Here is a 22,930-nt window from a genome sequence, read left to right as displayed (position 1 = left end):
TGGCAGCTGTGAGATACTCAGTTATGCTTCATATCCCATCAGGATAGGCTTTGGCTATCCAAAAGTTATCCAATATCAAACTTTGTTTCATATCCCCTCCTAGAGGTGTCTGTCTGCAGGAAGAGGCAGGCACAAGTAGGCAAGGGTTCTGCTCAGGTCCCCTCTGTCCAGCTCAGCAGGTGCCTTACACCTCCCAGAACAGCTGCTTTTCCTGTTTCCTATCTTTTTGACACTGATTCTGCTGCCTTTTTCATGAAGTACTACTGGTTTTTAAACTAGTGAGCCTATGAGAGTCTGTGCGTGTTTTTTCTGCATTTAATTGCAAGTCTTCTCTTTTCTGAAAAGCAAGGACTGGACATGTGACATGTTCTACCTCAGTAGTGCAGACTTGGAACTGAATTCATGGCGCCCACCTTGGCCATTTGAGATTCCAGCATAGTCAAAGTAGAAGATTACAGAGGAGCAAGGTAGAACTCCTGCTGCCAGGACACTTCCAAGCCTCTGCCTGACAGCAGAGTAATGAAATTCAGACACACTTGTATTCATACCAAGCTCTAGGGTGGATGTGGAGCATCAGGAGGAGAGAGTGGCCTGCTCCATGACACTCAGCTCCTTGCCCCTTTACTCTGATTTTTTTCTTTCCTCCCCTCCCTGTTCATTGTTTAGAGAGCTGAGCAGTTCTGTTTGGACTTTGGCTCACACACACAGAGCTCACACACACCCATACTGTGCATCATATCAGACTGTGTTATCTGACAAAATCTTAGCTGAAAAGAGTGGAAGTGTCACCAGCAGCTCTGGTAATAGGTTTGCCAGCCCATTTCTAGTACACTTTTAAATGCTTTCATGATGTCTTTGTAAGACATGTATGGCTACCACCCAGTAAATAAAGTAAACATATGATTGTATAAATATGTCAGTATTTATAAATTCCCATTCATTTATAAGTTTATTTCCTGTATTTTCTCCTTTTAATATTGCTTGAAATTAATGTGGTTTTGAATTTGTTCATGTGTGTAGGAATTGATAGGTAAAGTAAAAACACATAACAAAGCATTATATCTTCTGCTATGCAGATTGCCATATTGCTTATAGTACTGACTAAGCCTTTGCATTGTAAACAAGTATCTTTATATTTGCCCTCAGCTGCAACTTTTAGTACTATTCAGGTCCAGAAATGCAGTCTCTGATATCTGGTAATTTGTACAGCATTACATAAAATGCTGTGAATTGCAATTTTACTTTTTTTTTCATAAAACAAGCACTTTTTCTAGCTTAACCAGCCTTTTTTCTGGCTGACATTAGAGGTTTTGCTTCATCTTTCAAATATATATATTAAATATGCATGTATATGGGTAAATGTTAAATACTTTCATACATTATATAAGTTCACCTATGAATATTTATGAAACTTATAAAATTTATAAAAATATTTATAAAATATATGCATGTTAGGTATTCAACATGCATAACATATTTACGTGCATATAAGTGATACATATATATGTGTTAATTATAACAGTACAACTGTATCTGTTTCAGTAGTACAAAAAAGATTTTTTTGTTCCTTTTTTATTCTTTTTGACTAGGTGAATCTTTAATTCTCCACAATTTCAAGTTTCATGAAGATATATATTAGTGACTATGGCTGAAGCTAAAACCTCTCAGCAAGGGGAATATTATTCAATATCAAAATACTCAGGCATATTTCAAAACTCTGATGCTGTATCTAAGTCAAAGTGGTGTCCTCATTTGACTTTGAAGTGAACACATTAGACATTTTTCAGTTTTGTGGACAGTGCAAATCCTTTGGACATGTAAAATTGCTTCTTGAAACTTATGGCAGACTTAGCTTTTCCTAGTCCATCATCTTGCAATTGTGGTTCATAAGAAAACTAAAGGTCATATCTGTAAGGCTGACATTGCCTTAATGCCATTAGCCCAGCAATTTGTAACCAGAGAGTTCCAAGGACCCAAAGTATCTGTTACATTGCCCGTGGTGTAATAAAAATGATCAGCCTAAGGAATTCAAGTCTCTTAAAAATGCAGTGAACATAAATGGAAACATTTGACCTTCTTGTAAAAAGCAATATGGAGACCATGAAAAGGAAAAAAATAAATACAAAAATCAACAAAACAAGCAAACAAAACCAAAACAAAAACAAAATCAAACCCCCCAAATAAGCCAAAACTAAAATGATAAAATTGATATTAGTTTCCAATTTCATATATGTATGTGTGAGAGCACTTGCCTAACATATAAAAAACCAAAAAGATATATTAGGTCTCCCTGATCAAACATTTCCCAACTATGAAATAAATGCATATGTGCAGGTGTGCTCTCCCCACAATTTGTTTTGTGTAACTGCATCACTTCATAGTGGCCAAGCTTCAGATGAAGGGGGGCACTGTATCCTGGCTCACTCCTCCCTGAAATAAGCAGCTGCTGGGGTTTGGGACATTTCTTTTGGGAATAAAATTCTTAATATCTCTTGACCAGAGTTAATGACTGAGCTGTCTTGTCTCCTGGTCAGTGCTTTAACAGGTTGGCTATTGCATGCAAGGAGAGCAGCATCCTTTCTGCTGCTGGCAAAGAGGCACCTGCTGCTGAGAACAGCTTTTCCTACATTATATCTCGACCTAGTCCATGCAGATGTTTTTAGAATTTCATTAACCAGTTAGGCTATTCTCAGTGAAAGCATAAGAGAAAGAATAAATAAAAAATACAGTTATGTTTGATGCATGATTTTTTTTTTGGTAGCTACAAGTGCTATAAGGCATATGGCAGTATTTCTCTTAAAGCAAAAACCAGTCCCAGAGTGATGACATACACATACAAGTTTTACCTTTTTCCATTAGAATCACTAGATAAAAAAATTATAATGAAAAGCTTCCAAAGCAGGTACTTCATGCTTCTGTGATACCTCATTCTTTCATTATTTCTGGAATTATTATGATGTAGTCAGAAATTTTCAAAGAATTGTAAATTGAATCCTCTATGCGCAAATATGTGATGCATCAGAGTATCTGCTAATATGCTAAAATGTGTATATATAAAAGAATTATCTAATCATAACACAAGTCCAAACATTTTTATTTTTTTTTTCCTAGCAAGGAAACCAATGATCTACTGCAGCTGAAAATAAAGAGCAAATTATATTTAAGTTAGTTCCATGAATTTGATCTGAGGCTAAATCATGTGATACTATACATTCAGCAGTGCAAAAGCTGAGAGATGCTCTCACATAATTTCTGCTAAAAAGTGGCAGAAATGTTTTCATCTTGATAGAAGCCAGATTTTGATTTGAAGAGGAACTGTGTTTGTTTTTGAAATGAGTTAATAAAACTAGATTTCACTATTAGCCTAGTGCTTCCATTTGGGGAATTAAAACACTTGTATCAAATTAAAGTTGCATATCCTTTATCACATGTACCCAGGTTACATTCATAAAACATCCATTTTTACTTACATATCCTAAATGAATCCATGACAATCCCCTGTAGATGATGACAAAATGTATATTTAGATTTGAAGATGTTCTTCTGAGCCACCTTGACTAATTATAGATGACAACCCATGGCTTACTCCTTTGTTTCTGAAACATCAAGAATGTGTCAAAAAGCTTTCTAAACTCTCTGGGGTCCCAGATGTTGTTATTGCAATAGGTGACTGGAATTAACAAAATAGGAAATGTCATTTGATAAGATCCTCTTGTGGCTTAGGTAGGAAGGCAGCTGCGCTGCAAATATGCATTGAGTTATCCACTGGAGTGGAGAGAGTTAAATCAAAGGGATCTCTGTAGGAGTTAAAGAGCTAAGCAGGAGGAGAAAGCAGTGCTGGAGAGAAGTGATTCTCTCATAAGCATCTTCACAGGGGTATTAATAAAATGGATGAGCCCACACAGGCTTGGGACAGGGATTCTTCTCAAGGACAGGCTTGGGGTTGGAAGTCACCTAAAATGTCCAAAATATTACAAACAGACAGGATTATGTGAACACAGAAAAGCTGAGAGAAGGAATAAACGATTCAAGATGCTCTTTCCACCAAAGAGACAGCAAAGACAGCAGATGCAAACTTAAGCTTAGGTAAGCTTTGTAGGAGCTGCATAAATATGCAGCCAATTTCCTTCTATCTGCTTCTGTAATGTCACAGTACTGAAGAGAACTCATTTTTAAGCTGACTCAGGCCTGCCTAAGTTTGATCACAGCCTGCACAGCCTGGACCATCCTGGTACCAGCTGACATAATCACTGCTGCTTCCTGAATGTAACCTTCATTCTGGTCACAGAGTGTGAAGATTGTTGAATTCCTCAAGGACAGACACCAGTCACCAGGTGTGAGCCTGGCACTGTCATGGAAAGGGACAGTGTGGCAACCACATTGGTTTAGGATACATGTTCATGTAAAACCTGAATTAGGTTTAGTTCTTTTCCAGGCTTTGAAATCCTCACATAGTGCATGTTCCAGTCTGTAGAGAGAGGAGGCCAGACCTCCATTTCTTATTTAAAGAGAAACACCTGTTTCTCATTTAAAATAGACCTATGTCGCACCATTATGGCTTTGTAAAAAAAAAAAAAAATAATTCTGAATTTGGAATATATTGTGTTTGCCCACAAGTAAAGCTGCTTACACTGTTTGTTGTTTGCATATTGGCCATAAGGCTTGCCTTGTCCTTGAGGAGGTTTCTCAGCATATATTTAAAGGACACATAAGCATCCAGTAGTATCAAGAACATTTACTGAATGTTCTGAGTGTATTAACTGAGTATTTTACTACAAAGGAGAGCTTAATTGGTGTTATTAATAAAGAAGCATTTTGATAATATCTCATCTGTAAACAACTGAAATTATATTGCTCCAACTGAAAGGCTTTGATCATTAATTTTCTGAAATCAATAGAACACAAGAAAAAAAAAACCTTTTTTCCTCTCTAAATAGAACACCTCTGGTTTCTTTGGGACAACACTGACTTTTTAGTTTCACATTGCAAGCAGCAATATTAGTTGAGCACTGCATACTAGAGTGAAATTATTGTAAAAATCTATTTAATTCCCACATATTATTCTATGGTAGAAAAGAATTCTGTATATGAAGCATGGATAAATTATGTAAGTGGAAGATATCCATATACATCATCTCTGAATACATCTATGTAGTCCTACTTATTGGCAACATTTCTAACAAAAACTGCATTAACATGTTAACAATGGAAATAAGTGTAGGCACTTGTAGATTCCAGGCATGCTTCTAATGGATCAGAGGTCAAAAGCAGTGATCATCAGCTGGGAGTGATTCTCAGCCTCTATTAGTCAGATCCTACCTGGTTTTCATGAAAAATAAAATGGACATCCAGACATTAATACTTAAGTAACAGTAACAGTGCTGGGCTGTGATCCAAATTCTGTTTGAATTAATAATAGATTTTCCTTTAAATTCAGTAGTCTAAAGATCAGGCCCTTTGAGTACTGCCTTGTTAAAAGATGTTCTTGCTTTACTTTCAACCACATGGATGTTTATGTTCCAACAGAAATGGGATTGCAATCTCCAACAGTAGCCAGAAGGCAGACACAATTTAGAAAGAGAACCAATACCCCTGTGTAGGTTTCAAGAGCTTTTTGGTTACACAGACACATAGGTGAGAGCTTAAAGTGTGAGTTTTCAAATTGTTTCAAAGTTTTCAGATTATATCCCAAAGATATGGAGATGCCAAAATGGCATCATCTAGGCTTTTTTTTTTAATGACACAGCTAAATTGAGCAGGATGTCTTTAACAAAAATAATTTCTCAACCACAGGAGAGAATTGAATAGGGTGAAATCCCAATGTCACTTTCCTCTAAGGAGCAGACACACTCCCTGTGCCTGAATGCAGTGTGATAAGAATGACCACTAGGCCCAGGGCAGTTCCCTTCAGGAAGGAATGGCACAACTAAGTGAGCAATGCCTAACCCCTTATTCCTAATTGAATTCTTTAATTTGGCAATAAAGCATGAGGAGTTTTGGCACGCAGCTGGGGAATAGACATGCATGGGAAAGCTCTCTTTGCACTAAAATTGGAAGGGAGATCATGAGTTTGGTGAAAATCATGGTGAATAACTTGATTCACCACTTTCCAGACTTTGTGCAAAATTATCCACCCTGAACACTTTCTGTTCAGAACAGCACTCATCTGCATCATCACACACTTTCTTGAAAATATTATACAAATAATTTTGTGGACCTAGGGTCATGTACCACCAGTAATTTTAGTTAATATAATAATACTTGTTATCATCAGAGTTACAGTAGTACTTATTTTGTTCTGTCCCTTTTCCTATATCTCTTCTACTTTCATTATCTTTCTGTTGGGATTTCAAAATGTTCTTCCCTTTTTTCTTTGTGTTTCAGTAAAACAACAGATTCTTTTGGGGGGGATGGGAAGAGGATTTGTGCTGTGCCTAAAGGGCAGTCATACTTTCTCTGTACCATTCCATTGCCTTTTCTTCACCTTCTGAGTTTAGTTTTTGTTGTTTGTCTTTTTATTTATTATTTAATTTAGACAATAGTATTTGGTGATGATATTAGAAGGAGAGACAGGTTCATAGGAAATCCTTCTCCTAGACTATGAAGAATGTTAAGATTTACAGTAAGGCTTCAACTTGTTCTCCAGAACAAGTATAAGCCACTCAAAGAGCAGAAAGGACTGTTACAAAAACCTAATTTGTCACCCTAGTGCATGTTCCCTAATGGATGTGTAAAATACCACCACCTGCCATTAACTAAATGTAATATTCTGTCACCCTCTAGTGGTGGGTATGCACCACCATTCTCCAGGTAGTTGTCACGGAAGATGTCCTCACTACATGTCTAGTAGAAGACTTTTTAGGATTTAGGATTTACTAGGCCCCAGTGTTTGGTGGCCTGTGTGCATGGATTTGTAATTTTGGTCTCCACTGCATATATCTGAATTTTGTCCTAGAACTTCATCCTATAAATTAGTGATGTAAATTGTCTCTGTTGGCTTGGGGCAGATTAATTAGAGATTTGGGAGAGCTTTTTAAGTTGTGTGCTCTTCTCCTTGGATAAGTCAAGAGAATATTGGCTGAAATCCAACCTGCAAAGTAGGGAATGTAACTGTGCATTTGAAGCCCTTATTGGACAGTCAAATCCATTCTTTCTTAATTCCAATTTTTAACCATAATAAAAGTCCTTGCCTAAGACTGTCTGATACTGCACTGGACCAGTGCAATGCCCATTCTAGTCTGTGAGAGCAGCAAGTGAGCCCAAAATCATAGTGTGACCTGTGTCATACATGCTTCTTGTTATATTTCACAGCAAAGTGATATCACAAAGCTGAAATACTTGACATCACCTATTTTAATAGGTCCAGCAATACTTACAAAATATGTGTTTCTGACCTAGCTGCAGAAAAAAGCTGAAAGTGCAGTATGCTGAAGAATGGCATTTAATGGGTTCATTTATCAAGATTCCAGTAACTGATAATATTGATGTGTTTTCCACCGATATTGGACAATTTGGTTTCAGATCACATATGACTTAAAGCATCCTAAGTTATAGCAAAATACTTGCTCTTAAGCTGAATGTTGTGCTTTTTACTGGATGGTGAAACATATAGAAAGTTGATTCATAGCTTGAGACAACTGAAACTGTCCCTTTTGATCACTTTGCAGAGCTCTTCTCAGAGGTGTAATAAGTGTTATTTATCTCTGACCATAGACTCTGCAATTCCTCTTAACATAATTCAGCATTTAAAGTATCAAATTATACTATCTATATGTCTGTAATTTTATCAGTGTGGGCCATGCATCCACCACTTATGTGTGAACTCAGAATTGTGCAGTAATTAGATTGGTTCCCTGGTTCTTTGTTAAAGGTGTGTATGGCAGCATCTTTGTAGTGAAAAATGAAATAGAAGTGTGTATCAGTATGTCAGCAAAGGCTTTTTGCAGCACTCACGTCTCCAGGAGGATTAGTTTAGCCAATCTGCCCTTAGACACTTCAGGAGCAATTATCCCTGCTTGGACCACAGAGAGCCTGCCAGCTGCATCATGGAAAGACAAACTGTTTCCATGAGGGGACGGGGCTCTCAGAAAAACTTCCAAGTCTCTCAAGAAAGAACACAGCCTGCTCCTCCTGTAATGTGTAATAAGCATGGGACACCCAAGAGGAGTCTCCTGACCATGCTGCTAATTAACAAACCTTCTGAATTGCTGAAATTTCAGTAAACCTGCCCATCATTGCTTCTACACTCAGGAGTGTTCTAAAAATACAACTGGGAAGAGGGGGGGGAAATTCTTCCCATGTTTTCATGAACATTAATTCAATGTTTAAAAAATAAAATCCAAATAATGGCAGATTTTTCAGGCTTTAATGTCAGCATCTGAATCCTGCAAACATGAACATAACATATATTGCACACGTGTACACCCACATGTGAGCAGAGCTAGGCAGATCCACAGAGACAGAGATTTGCATTAATTTTTTCATATTCATTTAATTTGCCTTCATTTACTGGAGAAAACAAGGGGTTTTTTGCTAATGGAACTGCAGTTACACATAGGGAGAAGGAAGTTATCATTCTCATCTTCATCATTGCATATAATGAAGCAATTTCAGCGGCGCTCGTGTCAACAGATTGTTGGTGATGGTGCATCCTTCAGAAGGAATACAAATAGACTTCACTGACCCTGGAGTGCTGAGAGTAACATGAAGCTTACTCTGACTTGTAAACTGAGCAAACATGACACGGAGATCACAGAATAAGGGCTTGTATTCCACTTTAAGCCTTGTTTTGACAAAGTGACTTTCTCCAGAGGGACGTTTCTGCCTTTCTTTTCCCAGCATGTTTCACCTTTCACTGACTATTAATCCCAGTATGACTTAACTTCAAATTATGATTCCCACCTATAAGCATGTGAGTTAATTCTTAATTTTTTTTTCTCATTTATTTTAGCACACAGTTAGCACTCCAGATATCTAAGAAAATAAATGTATGAAAACAATTGAGTAAATTGAGTTTAACCAAATGTAACAAGTTGTAAATATTAGAACAAAAATGTTATTAAAATTCATATTCATTCATGGACAAGTTTTATTATTAGTAACTTTAAGAAATCAGGACCAACCATAATATTTCTGAAAGCTGCAGTTTCTCATATCTATGTAGTATTCTTCTAGCTTTAGACTAAAGATAACTTCCTTATATCTAGTGCAGGCTAACATTTATATAGCTGTAAGTTTTAAACAGAATTTTTGGATTAATAAAGCATGTTTTGCTAAAAGAGAAATTATTCAGAGTATTTCTATTTCTCTTAATGCATGGCCTATGTAATATGTTTGATGGCATGGATAGCATTTCAACACAAAATATTTCAAAATAAAGGGATTGGCACAGCAGCTAGTGTATTTGTTCCATGCAGCAGAACAACTGAGGATGGGGTTTAGCCTCTTCATCACGTTAACTAACTGATAAATAACTATTAGCAATATCAATGTATATGGTAAAAGATCTTGAAAATCTTGTCCATGGTTTGCAGATGGAAAAACAGGGCAAGTCAAAAATCACTACAGAGTTTATCTGTAACCCACCCTCCTAATTCGCCTTTCAACTAGGCCATGGAATCTGAGGACAATAATAGTGGCTGCTTATGTGAAAAAATGTGTCAGGCTTGGTTGCCTTGGTTGTGTATGATATTAGATCAGTGATGGCAGTTCCAAGTTTGGATAAAGAAAATGCCAGGCTAGACCAGGAAATGAAGGACCTAAATTACTTTTTCTTTTTACAATGTTGAAGGCAAAAGTGCAAGGTGAAAAGGGATTAATTATTTTTCTAGAGTAATAAACAAACTCCATTTCAAGGAAAATTTGATGGTCCAGGTAAATGTTTGCCTATGGTGTGGCACTTAAACAGACTTCAGGGGGGTAGAACAGCCATATTTGGTAACGTCTAAGCAATTTCTGATTTTTGTTTTCTCCAACAGAGCTACAGTGAACCTGTGGATGTTAAAGCCTCCCCACAACCTCAGATGATGAATTCAAAGCAGTCAGTGTTTCATGGGCCTGCCCAGGCTCACTCTGCACTGTACCTCAGTTCCCACTACCACCAACAAGCAGGAATGAATCCCCACATCACCGCCATGCATGCCAATATCCCCAGGAACATAGCGCCCAAGCCCAACAACCAAATGCCAGTGACTGTTTCCATAGCAAACATGGCTGTGTCCCCTCCTCCTCCGCTCCAGATCAGCCCCCCTCTGCACCAGCATCTCAACATCCAGCAGCACCAGCCGATCCCAATGCAGCAGTCCATTGGAAACCAGCTACCAATGCAGGTCCAGTCTGCTTTACACTCACCTACAATGCAGCAAGTAAGTTGGGGCTTCTCAGTTCTCTGGGGGATTATTTTATTTTTGGGGAGGGCGTGGGGAGGGCAGTCATCCAGAAGTTGGTTCGTTGGTTCCAAAACCATGGTCGTATAGGCTTAGTCTCCCAAGGGCAAGAACAAATGAAGGAGTTTAACTAGAGGATGGAAAACTGCAGTAGAAGTGTTTGTGCCAGTGACAATGACCATCACTGCCCATAGATCCATCTGCAAATCTGTGGCTACCCTGAAATAGTGAAATGCAAAGCCTTCAGGAGTCACACTTTGCAAACAAACGGCAGGCATGTCTAGAAAAATTATGATTGTATCTTATGCTGTTATCCTTGTGCTGACGGTGGTGTGGACTTGTCAGAGGAAATGTAAAGCAGCCCAGGTTGGGCTGAACATGCTAGATTAAGTGAACACGAGTGTGTTACATTACTCCACATTCACAGCTTGATTTTGCTAAATAGACATACCTTTTTTTACTGGAAATAAATGGGCTGTGTCCACCATTCCAATATGGGGCTTTTTTGTTTGGTTTTTTTTCCCCTACTCTGAATGTTTTGGATAGTTGATTCTCAATACATTTCCTACGAGTTCTGAGTTAATGCAGACCATCCATGGTATTGTGCCTTCCAGGCTTACAGAAGAATATAAAGAGAGCAGATAAACTGTTGATTGCATGAGAGAAAATTTCCTTTTGTATTGTATGAGATCTAACTATCAATAATAATATCTTGCTTTGCAAAGTGGCAGTAAAATGAAAATTTTTTGAATGGAATTGCAAGAATCTACAAATTTGGTATGCACAAAACTTGTCAGTACCAACTGATAATACATAGTCATGAACTTGCTCCATGTTTTATATTTCTCTAAAAATTCACCTTTGCTAACAAGGCATTTGCATTTGCTTTCCAAGCCAGAAACATTTCATCTCAAGATTGGTCTTTAGAATTGAGAATACTTGAATGCAAACCATAGCTTCTTGCCAGGAGAGCAATTTAACAGGGGAAGAAATTTTCCAAAGCAGAAAAAAACCCCAAAAGTGTTGAAAGCAATTTGGACTGATAAACTTAGTTGTTCAGGAGATAAATCAAGATATGCTCAGGAAGATTGGGATTTATTCAGAAACTTTGATCTTAGTCTCAGGAGTGATTTGGAGTAATCAGAAAGGAAAACTTGTGAAGTGTTCACCACTTTTTCCTAGTTCGGTCAATTTGTCACTATCAGAGAAAACAGGCTCAACAGACTTATGACCACACATATGTGGAGGCATGTATTCATGATGGTTTTCCTGCAGTTGGTGTGAGTGTTCCAGGAGGGCCATGCTCAGAGAAACTCAGGAGCTGACCCCAAGCCCGGGCAGCTGGAATTGGCTGGAGGAAGTCCTAGGTGGGTGAGCCAGGAGGGTCTGTCTGGAGATCCTAAGCCCAGAGGAATCCTGGTTGAACCTGAAGTCTCAGAGAAGTGAGAGACAAGGCAATACTCTGGTTCATTTACCAAACATGAGGAATTACATCTGTGACAGCCACCTGTTGAGATCCTATAACTACATTTCAACAAGTTTTTATTGCACAGTGACTCAGTCTTCCAAGTTCAGATTGTTTGCCAGCTTCAGTATCACTTGCGTATTAGTCGTCCAATGCAGAATTCCCTATGTCTTTTCCAGAATTTTTAGGCATAATTTACTGAATAGATTTGAAAATCTGTCTCTATTTAGTGAATTAAGAGTAGAGTTGGGGCTAACAAAAGATGTTGGATACTTACATATTTATACATAAACTCTCATTTTTATATGAATAAACACTTAGGCATTACTTTAAACTCTCTACCAAAGAAAAGCTAATGTAATATGAATCTGATAATGTTTTATTTTGCCAAGTTGCAAGCTTGTAGCATAAGGTATGTGCATCCATGGTTTGGAAGTACTTTCAGTCATCTGTGACGTATATGGCACAGAGTTGATTTGTTTCTAGCTTAAGAAAAAATACAGGACCCTTGGCTGTAAAAAACAGGTCTCTAGAAGTCAGAATGTAGATCTTTATCATGATGAGTTTTTTTTTAACTAAGGACAATTATAGATAAGTAAAAATGCTGTACCTCTGTGTTCCTGTTAAACTCACAACATTTTAGGTCAAATGCTTTTTGCTAACTCATATTCCTTAGTTAGAAAGGCTGATGCTTTTAATGAAGATACTGTGGTGAGATATTTCTGTTTCACTCAAGGTGCTTGTTACTTGCTGAAATGCTTCACTGCCATGCTTCACCTCTCTTCTCTCTTTAATCACTGTGTAATATCTACAAGCCAATTTATATTTCTTACACTCCTGCTTTTGCTTTACAGTCTTGCGGCTTTTGAGCTTGAGAAAGTCTATGTCATTTCACTTTGGAATATTTGGTCGTTTTTTTTTTTAACATATAACAGCTTATAGAGTTTGTGAATTGAATTTAAATATAGCAAAATATATATTACATTATAGGGCTAGAGGTGTACTGACAATACCATGATTTGCCATGACAGAACAGAACAGAACAGAACAGAACAGAACAGAACAGAACAATGGTATCCTGCTCAGTTTCTTAGGTATGACTCTTTTTAGTCAAGAAATGATAGAAAACACAACACCAGGATTTCATACTGTGTTAGAACATAGAAGATAGGTTGGTCACCAGGAGGCAAATAGCAAAAAGTCAAGAGATTACAACCTAAAAGTAAGGGCCTCTTTCTGACTCAATTGTCAAAGGACTCTGCTCTCCCTTCTGGTTGAAATAGAACAAACACTCTGCTGATCACAGAGCTTGTTAAAGAGGAAAAGATGTAGTGGGAGAAAAAATGAGCTCTCCCAGCAGCTCAGAGTCAACAGCAGTAAGGAGAAAGAGGAGGCACCACACTGTCTTTCTGGCCTATGGTGAGAAGGGAAGGGGAGGTCTGGGTGTGATGTTCCGTCCCAAACAGCACTGTGTAAAACACTCTCCTGAATAAAAAGCCAAGAAGAATGGAAGAATATGAATTCTGAGAAAGGAGAGCAATATTTGTTTTTAAACCAACTTTTTTTCACTTCCTCTTCCCTCAAGTTGTTTTATTTCCTCCATGCTTAGGTATGGCCACCATAAACCTGTCCAAAGACCCCATGAAGGCAGCAAGAACAGAAACTAGTTAACATACCACTCCCTAGGGAGTGACTTGCAACAGGAGTAATTTTCCTTTTTGGAAGCCTCAGCACCACTCATACTAAATAGACTAATGCACTGTAAGAAAAAAAGAGGCAAATTTTGTCATGTCATACTGCAGCATGGAGCTTCATAGGCAAGAGAAGAGTAAGTCTGCCAACAGCTTCCCAGCAGAGCAGTTTTCTGCTGCAGGTGTTGGCTCACCTGGCTGGGCAACTTCATTGCAGACTGTGCTGGAGGCATGTTAGAAGTAAAAATCATCAGTTGTGGGTTCTCTTTTTCTTTCTATTTTTTTCCTTTCCTTCCCTTTTTTGTTTTCCTTTTTTGCCCGCTTTTTGTTTGTTTGGTTGGTTTGTTTTTTGGCCTTTTTTTTTTTTTTCAAACATCCCTCTTTGAAATAGTCCGTGGCTGACCAGTGTAACACTCAACAGTAGCAGGCTCTGCAAATCCCTGCTCTCAACATATCCCCTGCTTGAACTCTGGCTCTGTGACATTTGGTCAGTCACTTTCTCCAGGAAAAGGAGGATAGTTTCTTATCAAAGGCCATCTTGTAGAATGTCTGAAGGACTGCCAACTCCAAGAAAAACCACAAAGAGATCCAGATTTCAGTCCTGGCAGGCAGGAACACAGTTCTCCAAAAAACATTGTGTGTGAAATTCACAAACTCTTCTATGCAGACTTTGAGGAGGGTCTGCTAAGAAGTGCTGACCTGAGGAGAGAGTTCTGTTCCCACTGCTTCCAGGACAATGAGCTGATCTTCAGCAGCTCTACAGGGAACAGCATGTCCTTCTCTACATCCAGCACTCCTTTCCTGCACATGTGCAGCTGCCAAATCAAGAGTGACTGCCAGCTGGAGAAAGGCAGCCTCCTTTGAGGATCCACAAAAACTACAGAACATCAAAAAAATCAGAAGTGCTGGTAGCCAAAAGTCCTCAGTGACTGCACAATTTCTGTTATTTTTAAAATCAATTAACTCTGTGGACTATGCAGCTGATGCAATGCATCCAAATTGTTCTGAAATGCAATATAAAATTTCAGTATTAGCATTTTGGTCATATGCCTAGTATAAGTAATTATTTTTTAATTTCTTTTAAACAATCTTTATTTTGAGTTATCTAAATTTTAACTTCTTGAAGGTAGATTATTTTGTCATTTTTTCTCTTCTGTTCCAGCAGTTAATTAATAAATTTTTAAAAGGTCATTACTGTAGACCTTTGGGATGTTTGTTTACAGTGATAATCCTTTTAAACTATTAAAAAATGACCATAATCTCTATTCTCATGCTTACCTTAAAATTAGATCCTGATTTTTATTAACTTCTAATTCTGAAATTCGTTATATTTTTCTTAAATATCATTAACAGGAGATGTGTTAAAGTTTTACTTTTCAAAGTCAAAATCCACTCTGCCGTAGTTTTTCTTTTATCCACCTTTGACAGAGAAGTAGACTCACAGTAGATTTGAAGAGTGTGATTTTTCTTTCATTAAATGCTCATATGAGCATCTTATCACTGTATAATTTTTTGACTGATACAGAGTTGTCTCTCTCCAGTCTGTTTCTTAGGTTTGACATGATGTTTAATTTTTGCTCAGTTGGCCTTAGATGATCTGATTGTTAACCCTTGTCATTCAAATCAGCACAATTTCTCCAGAGTTCAGGCTGAAGCAGCAGCTGAAGCTGCAGCCTGTTTTCACTTGCAAGGTCATCCTTTCTTTTCTCTGCTCCATGGACATTTGTGCCTCTTTCTGAGCATACACCTCTGCCCAGCCTGTTCACTGTGCTCTTGGGTGTGAAGAGTGATGAGGCTGAGGGTTCACTCCCTCCTTAATACACCCAGATCTTGTTAAGAAACCTTTTTTAAGTAGCCCAACTGGAAGCATCACCTTCCCTGCTCAAAATCCTGCACCCAAGCATTGCATGGGATGGTGAGTCCCATGTCCAACTCTGTCCCATTTCAGTTCTCAGGTAGAGGAAGCAAAACTAAATTCTGAATGTCTAGTACCCATGGCTGCAAGTACCTATGCATAACAAAGCACCAGAAGATTAATGTATGTAACTTTTTTTTTTAAAATAATAACTCATTTTAGTCTACTTTTAGGTATTTTTTTTTCCTTTAGAAAATAAATGTATACAGCAAGATGATTGCATAGCCTGCCAAAAATAATAACCTCATTTTTTCTGGTATATATTTTATATACAGCAAACTCAGGAGCCTGCTGTATTTGTCCAGATTTCTTCTTCTTTTTTGTTAAGCTTTGTCTTCGAATGAGGTCAAGAGAAAAAAAAAATCATTAATATCTGTCAACTTCCTTTATAACCTTAAGGAAAAATCTTTGTATGATATCACACAGACAGATTTTCAATTTCCTTGTGTAATAAACAGATGCTTTAGGATTTGGATGTAATTTAAAGGTTTAAAATATCACATTGAGATTGATGAATAAATCAGTTGTGAAGACAAAAACATTGATGCCTGTTGAAAATACCTCTCCAGACAGGCAGGAAATGAAATTAGTTCCTAGTAAAGTGTGGAGATGAGGATCACTCTTTAGTTCTGCTGCAGGCTTTTTAGGACTTGCTACAGTGGCACAACGAAACTGCTAGGGCTACAGAAATCTAATTAAAGAGCAAATGTCCCTCCTGACATCAAATTAATCTTTATCAAGTTCCCTATTTTTATTTCAATCTGGGACAAGAAAATGAAATTTAAAATTCTAGGCATGTTGCAAAACAGTTGGTGATTTTCTCTTGAGCATTACAATGCAAAAACATTCAGCATTGTTTAATTAGACCTCGAAGCACTCATTTTCTGAGCACTTTTTATTTCATCATTGTTTGTTAAGGGCTTACATAAATAATACCCAAATATTTACCACAAGCCTGGTACAAGGCTGTTTCCCTCTGTTGTACAGATCTGTATTTTCAGAGCTTTTTCTGTTGATAAAAAAGCTGAAGTAATTTTTGTTTACATTTTTGACAGTACCATACTTTATCAGTCCTTCATACTGAGTTGAGGTTGCTTAAATGACTTGGCTTTAACAAGCATGTTTTCCATCAGGTATTCTGGTATCCCTCAACCCCCCAGAGGGACCACTGAGACCCCTCTAGGGCTGGAGCCTGGCACAGATACCCCTGCACCACGTTAGCATTTATCACCTGAGTGTGTCCTAAGAAACAGAGCCCAATCCCAGGCAGCCATAAACCAAGTAGAACTTGTCAGGATCAAGATGAAAGCATTGTTATGCCTTATTTTGCAGGTAGAAGAATTAAATTTGGCTCTGCAGCCCCAACCTTAACATGAGAGGTACCAAATCAGTCAAAACACAAGTGCACACGTGCTTTGCTGGAAGAGAGCCAAAGCAATTTGGCTGTGGTCACACAGAAAACCTGAAAAAATATGAGAATCCATCCACACCCAGTTCCTGAATTAAAACCCAGGACCATTCTCTGACACCTAAGCTATTTATTTATCCTAATTCCAGAAGAAATTGAATGGATATTGTACTGGTGGTCTCTTCCTTGGGTTTGGAGGAACTGTCTCCTTGCTTCATGAGTGTTGTCCAGAGTTTGTGGATGCTCTCTCTCCCTGGAGGTGTTCAAGGCCAGGTTGGATGAACAACCTGGTTTAGTGGAAGTTGTCCCTGCCCACCAGATGATCTTTAAGGTCCCTTCCAACCCAAACCATTCTATGATTTTAGGAGTACTTGAGTCTCTGTGCCTGCTCATTGCATGCTTTGCTACTGGCTACTGTCCCTGCATAGTGTTTTTCTTGTATATCTGATAGATCAGGGGATTCACTACCGAAGGTAAATCTGAGTGCCTGGGGGTAGGATGTGTTTCTGTGGTTAGTTTCCTCTTACAGCTGAATTAAAAAGGCCTTATGGTTGGTGTTTTGAACAAAAATTATGAAGATGGTATACAAACCTAAATTTTCAGCCTTCTAATTACACAAAACTCCAATCAAAGTCATCGGGAAATCTGCTCAATTACTGTTTCCTTTGGATCTGTTGCAGGTATGGGGGTTGTCTCTGCAGCTCGCTGCACAGATTTAGAGCCTGGTGAAAAGGCAGTGCAAGAGTGTGGGGGTTACAGTCTCCCCATGGGTGTAAAATCCACCATGGGAAGGCTTTATTTAATTTCATTAACAGGGCAGTATATAAGTAACATGGCAACTAGACACAGAATTCAGCTGTGAACTTGCTCACTACTAATGGTCTGTTTCTTGGAGTCAACAGGGATAAAGTGAGGTTTCCAAGAGTATTTAAGGTACTGAAGTGTTGCTCAGGGTGTTCTCCATATGAAAAAGATTAAGAAATAAAATAGCAGTCATTTATGGCCTAGACTAAAACCCGTGATCAGGATGAGTGGACCAAGGTGGCAGTGCACATGAGAGGTGGGGCAAAACACCTGCAGGACTTCAGGGAATAGCCAAGGAAGAGAGATGAGAAGAAGGAAGTGACATTCAGTTTGAAGGAAGGTAATTTCTGTGGATGAAGGGGGACAAGAGAAAGCTGAGAATATTCATTTATCTTGACAAAGGGTAGCATGGCTGCCTTCTTAAACCTGCAGAAAACAAACATCTGTCCACAAAATTCCTGTCCTAATGAAGGCTGTGTAAGAAAAGCAATCACACACAACACACTAACACTGAATTAACAAAAAACTAAGAGAGTTAATTCTATCTATTCTGTATGTGATCTTTGGCTGGAAGGAGTGGGTTTCCAAACTAGGCATCTTGGTGCAAGTTCCATTTCCGATTTAGTAGCTATGCATAACCAGTTAACTTCAGTGGGATTGTATGCCCTTGCCCCAGGAAGGAGTTTGGTCTGGATTTTTTCAGTAGGCATCGATTCCTTTAATACAACGTTCCCATATTTTACCCAGTACAACTCTTCCTACTTTACAGGAACACGATGTACAGGGTGAACCAGATACACTAGCCTTGAAATTTCAATTGTTCTCCTGGGTTTTAAACACAATATTTAAACATCAGAATATATCAAAAGAGCTAAAAATGATTATGACTTTTCATATGACAGAAAATTCCAGGAGCAGGTTAGATGTCTCTTTGTAACTTCCACTTTTTTTTCTCATCTCCTTGGTTTCAAAAGCAAGTTATTCTGTGCTACTTTCACTACATTAGTCCAACAACTGTTAAAAACCTTTGGTTGAATTTCCGTTTAGTTGAGAGAGAAGTGCAAATAAAAGAAGCAGCAGATGGTCCCTTTGTGAGTGAATGAAGAAAAAGGGTTTTGAGAACAATACGTGAATAGGTGTAGTCTAATAAAACAGTCAGCCACCTGCTGCCTACATCCTTCAAAAAGATTCTGTTGCATATTCTGGGAATTAGTGACTAGTGTGTGTGCTTACATTTAATCTAAATGGAAGCTCTAAGGAGCAAACAGACCTTTTTGTCCCAGTGCTGATTGAGTTGTTCTCTTGGTTCTGAATTGTTTCTGCTCTGTCTCCTTTAGTTCCATCCTGTGACTGTGTAACAGCAAACAGAGCTTTGGCAGTGTTTCATTTCTCAAACCGAAGAAAGATTTTAAAAGTTAGAAAGCACCTACACATTTTGGCCTCTTATAGGTTTTATAACCAAAATCTCACCTGGAAAACTAGTATTCTCTACTATTGCACAGTACAGCCTGCATTTTTACTTTTTTTAATGCACCCAACCTGTTACTCTTTTTCCATTCTTTCTAATGTACTTATTTTCTCCTCTAGGGATTTACTCTTCAGCCTGATTATCAGAATATCATCAATCCAACATCAACAGCTGCACAAGTTGTTACCCAAGCAATGGAGTATGTTCGTTCAGGGTGCAGAAATCCTCCAGCACAGACTGTGGACTGGAATAATGACTACTGCAGTAATGGGTAAGCAGCCAGTGAATGCCACCTTGTGTTGAGCAACATTCATGACACAAGTATATGACAGAGAATTTGGGAACAGCATTGTTGCCCGTTTCCCCACAGTGTTTCTGTGTGTCTGTGATGGCCCTGTATTTATTAGTCTGTTATGGGAGAGCAATTGTTAGTACATACATTTATTGGACATTGTTGTCACCTTATCACAGCACATACAGTTTCTAGGTCTCAGAGAACTTGTATTCCACAGAAGATCAGAACTGAAATCTTAGGGAGAAGGAGTAAGAAAGAAGTTTTAAGATCACTCTGCATCAATGAGAGGCAAATGACGGGAACTATTTTCTAGTCTGGGTCATGAAAATAGCTAGCTGGGCTCATGAAAAACCACATCAGCGAGAAGCAGGGCTGATACATGGGATACATGCAAGAGAATAGCATGAAGAACACATGATTGTAACCAGAAACAAAACACCATACCTGTAGGAGCCCTATGTCCTCAATATAAGGTTAGTAACCCCTTCAAACCTTCAACTTCTGGCAGCCTGGTTTTTGTGGAGCCATATTACTGTGCCACAAACTGCCTGGAAACATTTAACACTGAACAGAAGGTATCTTTTCAGTTTTAAATTATAGATGTTGTGCCTTGTGAACATGCCCACCAGCCTGACCTCCCCTTGACTTAGCCTGAATCCCCAAGGCAATGGGAGATAAAAGCTCTTGCTTGCTCCCAAAGTGCCAAATCTAGCCCAGACAAATGAACAGAAAGCAGAACTAAAGACCAGTTTGATCCATTACATTTACTTAAACCGAAAATTTCACTTGCCTTATTGTTTTAGTGTTTCTGGAACTCAAATTAGAACTGAATAAAAATAATTTTCTGGCTACTAGTTCAGAATAACACCTTTGCTACAACCTGCTGACACTGAGGGGAACTTTAGCTAGTCTGAACAGCAGCATCATTCTTTCCCATACCTATCACTGCTGCCCCATGACTTGCCCACTTGTTCAGCAGAACAGTTTCACTTCTGTGCTCTACCACCATGTCAAGACATGTGCTGCAGCCCTAGCTGAAATCTACACAACTTTTACAACCACTTGCACTGAGCTCTGAATAGACTGTCCTCTGTCAAACAAGCCACAGCCACCCGTGGATGTGATTCCTGGTCTCTTCTGGAACAAAGCAATGTGTCATTGTTCCTAGAAGTGCTCTCCAGGTGTGCAGTGGGTGTAACTTCCCATCCCCAGCCTCTTTCTCTGAGCTCATATCCCTGTAGATAGTCCACCCTGTGTAGATAAGACTTTGTAAATCCATCTGAACTTAAACTATCTTTGCTTGGCTTCTGCTGTTCCCTTGCAAATGGTTATCATGCAAATGCTGCCAATCCAGCATGTTTTGGGTATATCTGTACCAGTAATCAGCATGCCAGAGGCTCAGTAAGTGGCTGACACCTATATTCATGTAATGAAGCTCTCCTGCCTCTGAGGAAACTGGCTGCTTCTTATAGGTCACTTATGGAGCATCATTCCAAGACCTGTGCTAAATCTGGAGCTCCAAGCAGTTTTTGATAGTCAGTGCTACCAGCCCACTACTGCAGGTTTCCCCAAACCAGTGCTCAAACCCATGTCCCAGTCCTGGGCAGTTTTTAAGACAGATGTGGTCTCCAGGTTGCTATAAGTTTCTATGACTTTTTCTTATTATTACCATGGCAATGCTGCTGTACTTCAGTGATATGCTTGGAATTAATGACATGCAGTAGGGTTGTGGGGCTGATCTTTTTTTTTCCTTGAAGAATAGAACTAAAAATTTTTCAAATATAAGAAAAAAAGTCACATTTGTTCTTTTTCTCTTTGAACAGGGGCATGCAGAGGGACAAAGCACTCTACCTTACCTGAAAATCTGAAACACCTCTCCTTTCCTTTCACTGAGGAATGCAGGGAAGTCTTTTCATCATGGATTGCTTTATGCAGTCAGGGAAGTTCTGCATTTTATTAGAAAATACAAGTTGCTAAGCACTTAGGACTATTTGAGCTTGTGGGTCACCCACTCTGGAAAAAATAGTCTCGCTTCTTTCCTTTTCTTTGTTTTTTTCCCCATTTTTTCTCTTTCTTTCTCCTTTCCACCCCTTCCCTGAGATCCCATAACGGACATTGCTTTTCTTCTTCCCTGAAGGAAACTTGGACCATTCAGATTTTATGTTGGTTTTTGCTGTGAAGTGCTGCGGTAGTAACTGCCTTAGCAACTGTAGATGTCTCGGATAAAAGTCCTGGATTTTCCATTGGTTTTTCATAATGGGTGTTTATATGAAACTACTAAAGACTTTTTAAATGGCTTGATGTAGCAGTCATAGCAAGTTTGTAAATAGCATCTATGTTACACTCTCCTAGAGTATAAAATGTGAATGTTTTTGTAGCTAATTGTAATTGAAACTGGCTCATTCCAGTTTATTGATTTCACAATAAGGGTAAAATTGGCAAACATTCATATTTTTACTTCATTTTTAAACAACTGACTGATAGTCTATATTTTCAAAGTATTTGGAGAAAAAAAGTAAAGTAGTCCCAAATTATATTAATTAAAAATATTGGCTTTGTCTCATGAAATAAATACAAAAAACTTAGGAGAAAAAACTAATGTTGATAAAGAGCAAACACATTTATTTTGTACTGCCTAAAAAATTGCTTTTTTTTTAAAAGAAAATCACTTTATGTGTATTGGTTAGTAAACGTCATTTAAGTCCTTTTATGTATAAAACTGCCAAATGCTTACCTGATATTTTATTAGATGCAGAAACAGATTGGAGACAGCTAAATTATAACCTCTACATATGGCTATGTATTATTGTTTCTTCATACTGTGTCTGTATTTAATCTTTTTTATGGAACCTGTTGCGCCTATTTATGAAATAATAAATATAGGTGTTTGTAAGTAAATTTGTTAGCATTTTAAAGAGGTTTCTTTGACGCTTTAACTTTTGCTGGCACAAATTGTTCACAACTGATGATGTGAATACTTTATTTAGTTTTTACAGTGACAAATATAACAACAAACCTGCTTTAATGGCAGAAAATGAAGGTAACCAAGAACTATTTCTCTATTTCTTTGGTTGTTATGGAAAATAAAAAAGAAAAGGTATTTTAAGTAATTCCCTTTTTAAAGCATTGTAGGAGGAAGTTGCCCAAAACTAAGACTTGAACCAACAAAACTAACTGAATAAAGCTACATAACACTGCTTCTTGAAACTTCATCATGTTTTGTTGATTTGTCAAGTGGAATAAACATATTACCAAAAATATTACCAAATATGCTTCAGCCATTTTATTATATATGCAAAAGTCCTATAGAATTTTAGGGAGTATATCAGAAATAAATCCTAAAATGAAAGGTAAGTTCAACAGCCACAGGGAAAGGGATAAAAATATCCAAAAGAAGGTATTTTGTCAATGTTTGGGATCAGGGATAGCTCTGAAAATATATTTCTGGATGATTTTGTCCCAGATGCCTGTCCCATTAATGGACACTACCATTGATTTG

General features: G+C 38.1%; 1 protein-coding gene across 4 annotated transcripts in view; it reads left to right on the top strand.

Annotated features, from left to right (window-relative positions):
* Window positions 1-22,694, top strand: part of TOX (thymocyte selection associated high mobility group box) — a 217,579-nt gene extending 194,885 nt beyond the window's left edge. For all 4 annotated transcript variants that reach the window (XM_058036806.1, XM_058036825.1, XM_058036798.1 and 1 more), the window contains 3 exons: window positions 9,978-10,364; window positions 19,256-19,407; window positions 21,255-22,694. In XM_058036806.1, coding sequence (XP_057892789.1) covers window positions 9,978-10,364; window positions 19,256-19,407; window positions 21,255-21,291 — 576 coding nt within the window. In that variant the 3' untranslated portion in view covers window positions 21,292-22,694. The remainder of the gene's footprint in view (window positions 1-9,977; window positions 10,365-19,255; window positions 19,408-21,254) is intronic.
* The last annotated feature ends 236 nt before the right edge of the window (window positions 22,695-22,930 follow it).

This window comes from Melospiza georgiana, chromosome 1 (genome assembly GCF_028018845.1).
Source record: "Melospiza georgiana isolate bMelGeo1 chromosome 1, bMelGeo1.pri, whole genome shotgun sequence".
Classification (NCBI taxonomy): domain Eukaryota; kingdom Metazoa; phylum Chordata; class Aves; order Passeriformes; family Passerellidae; genus Melospiza; species Melospiza georgiana.
The sequence above is the reverse complement of the archived record's forward strand: the minus strand, read 5'-3'. Positions and strand labels throughout refer to the sequence as shown.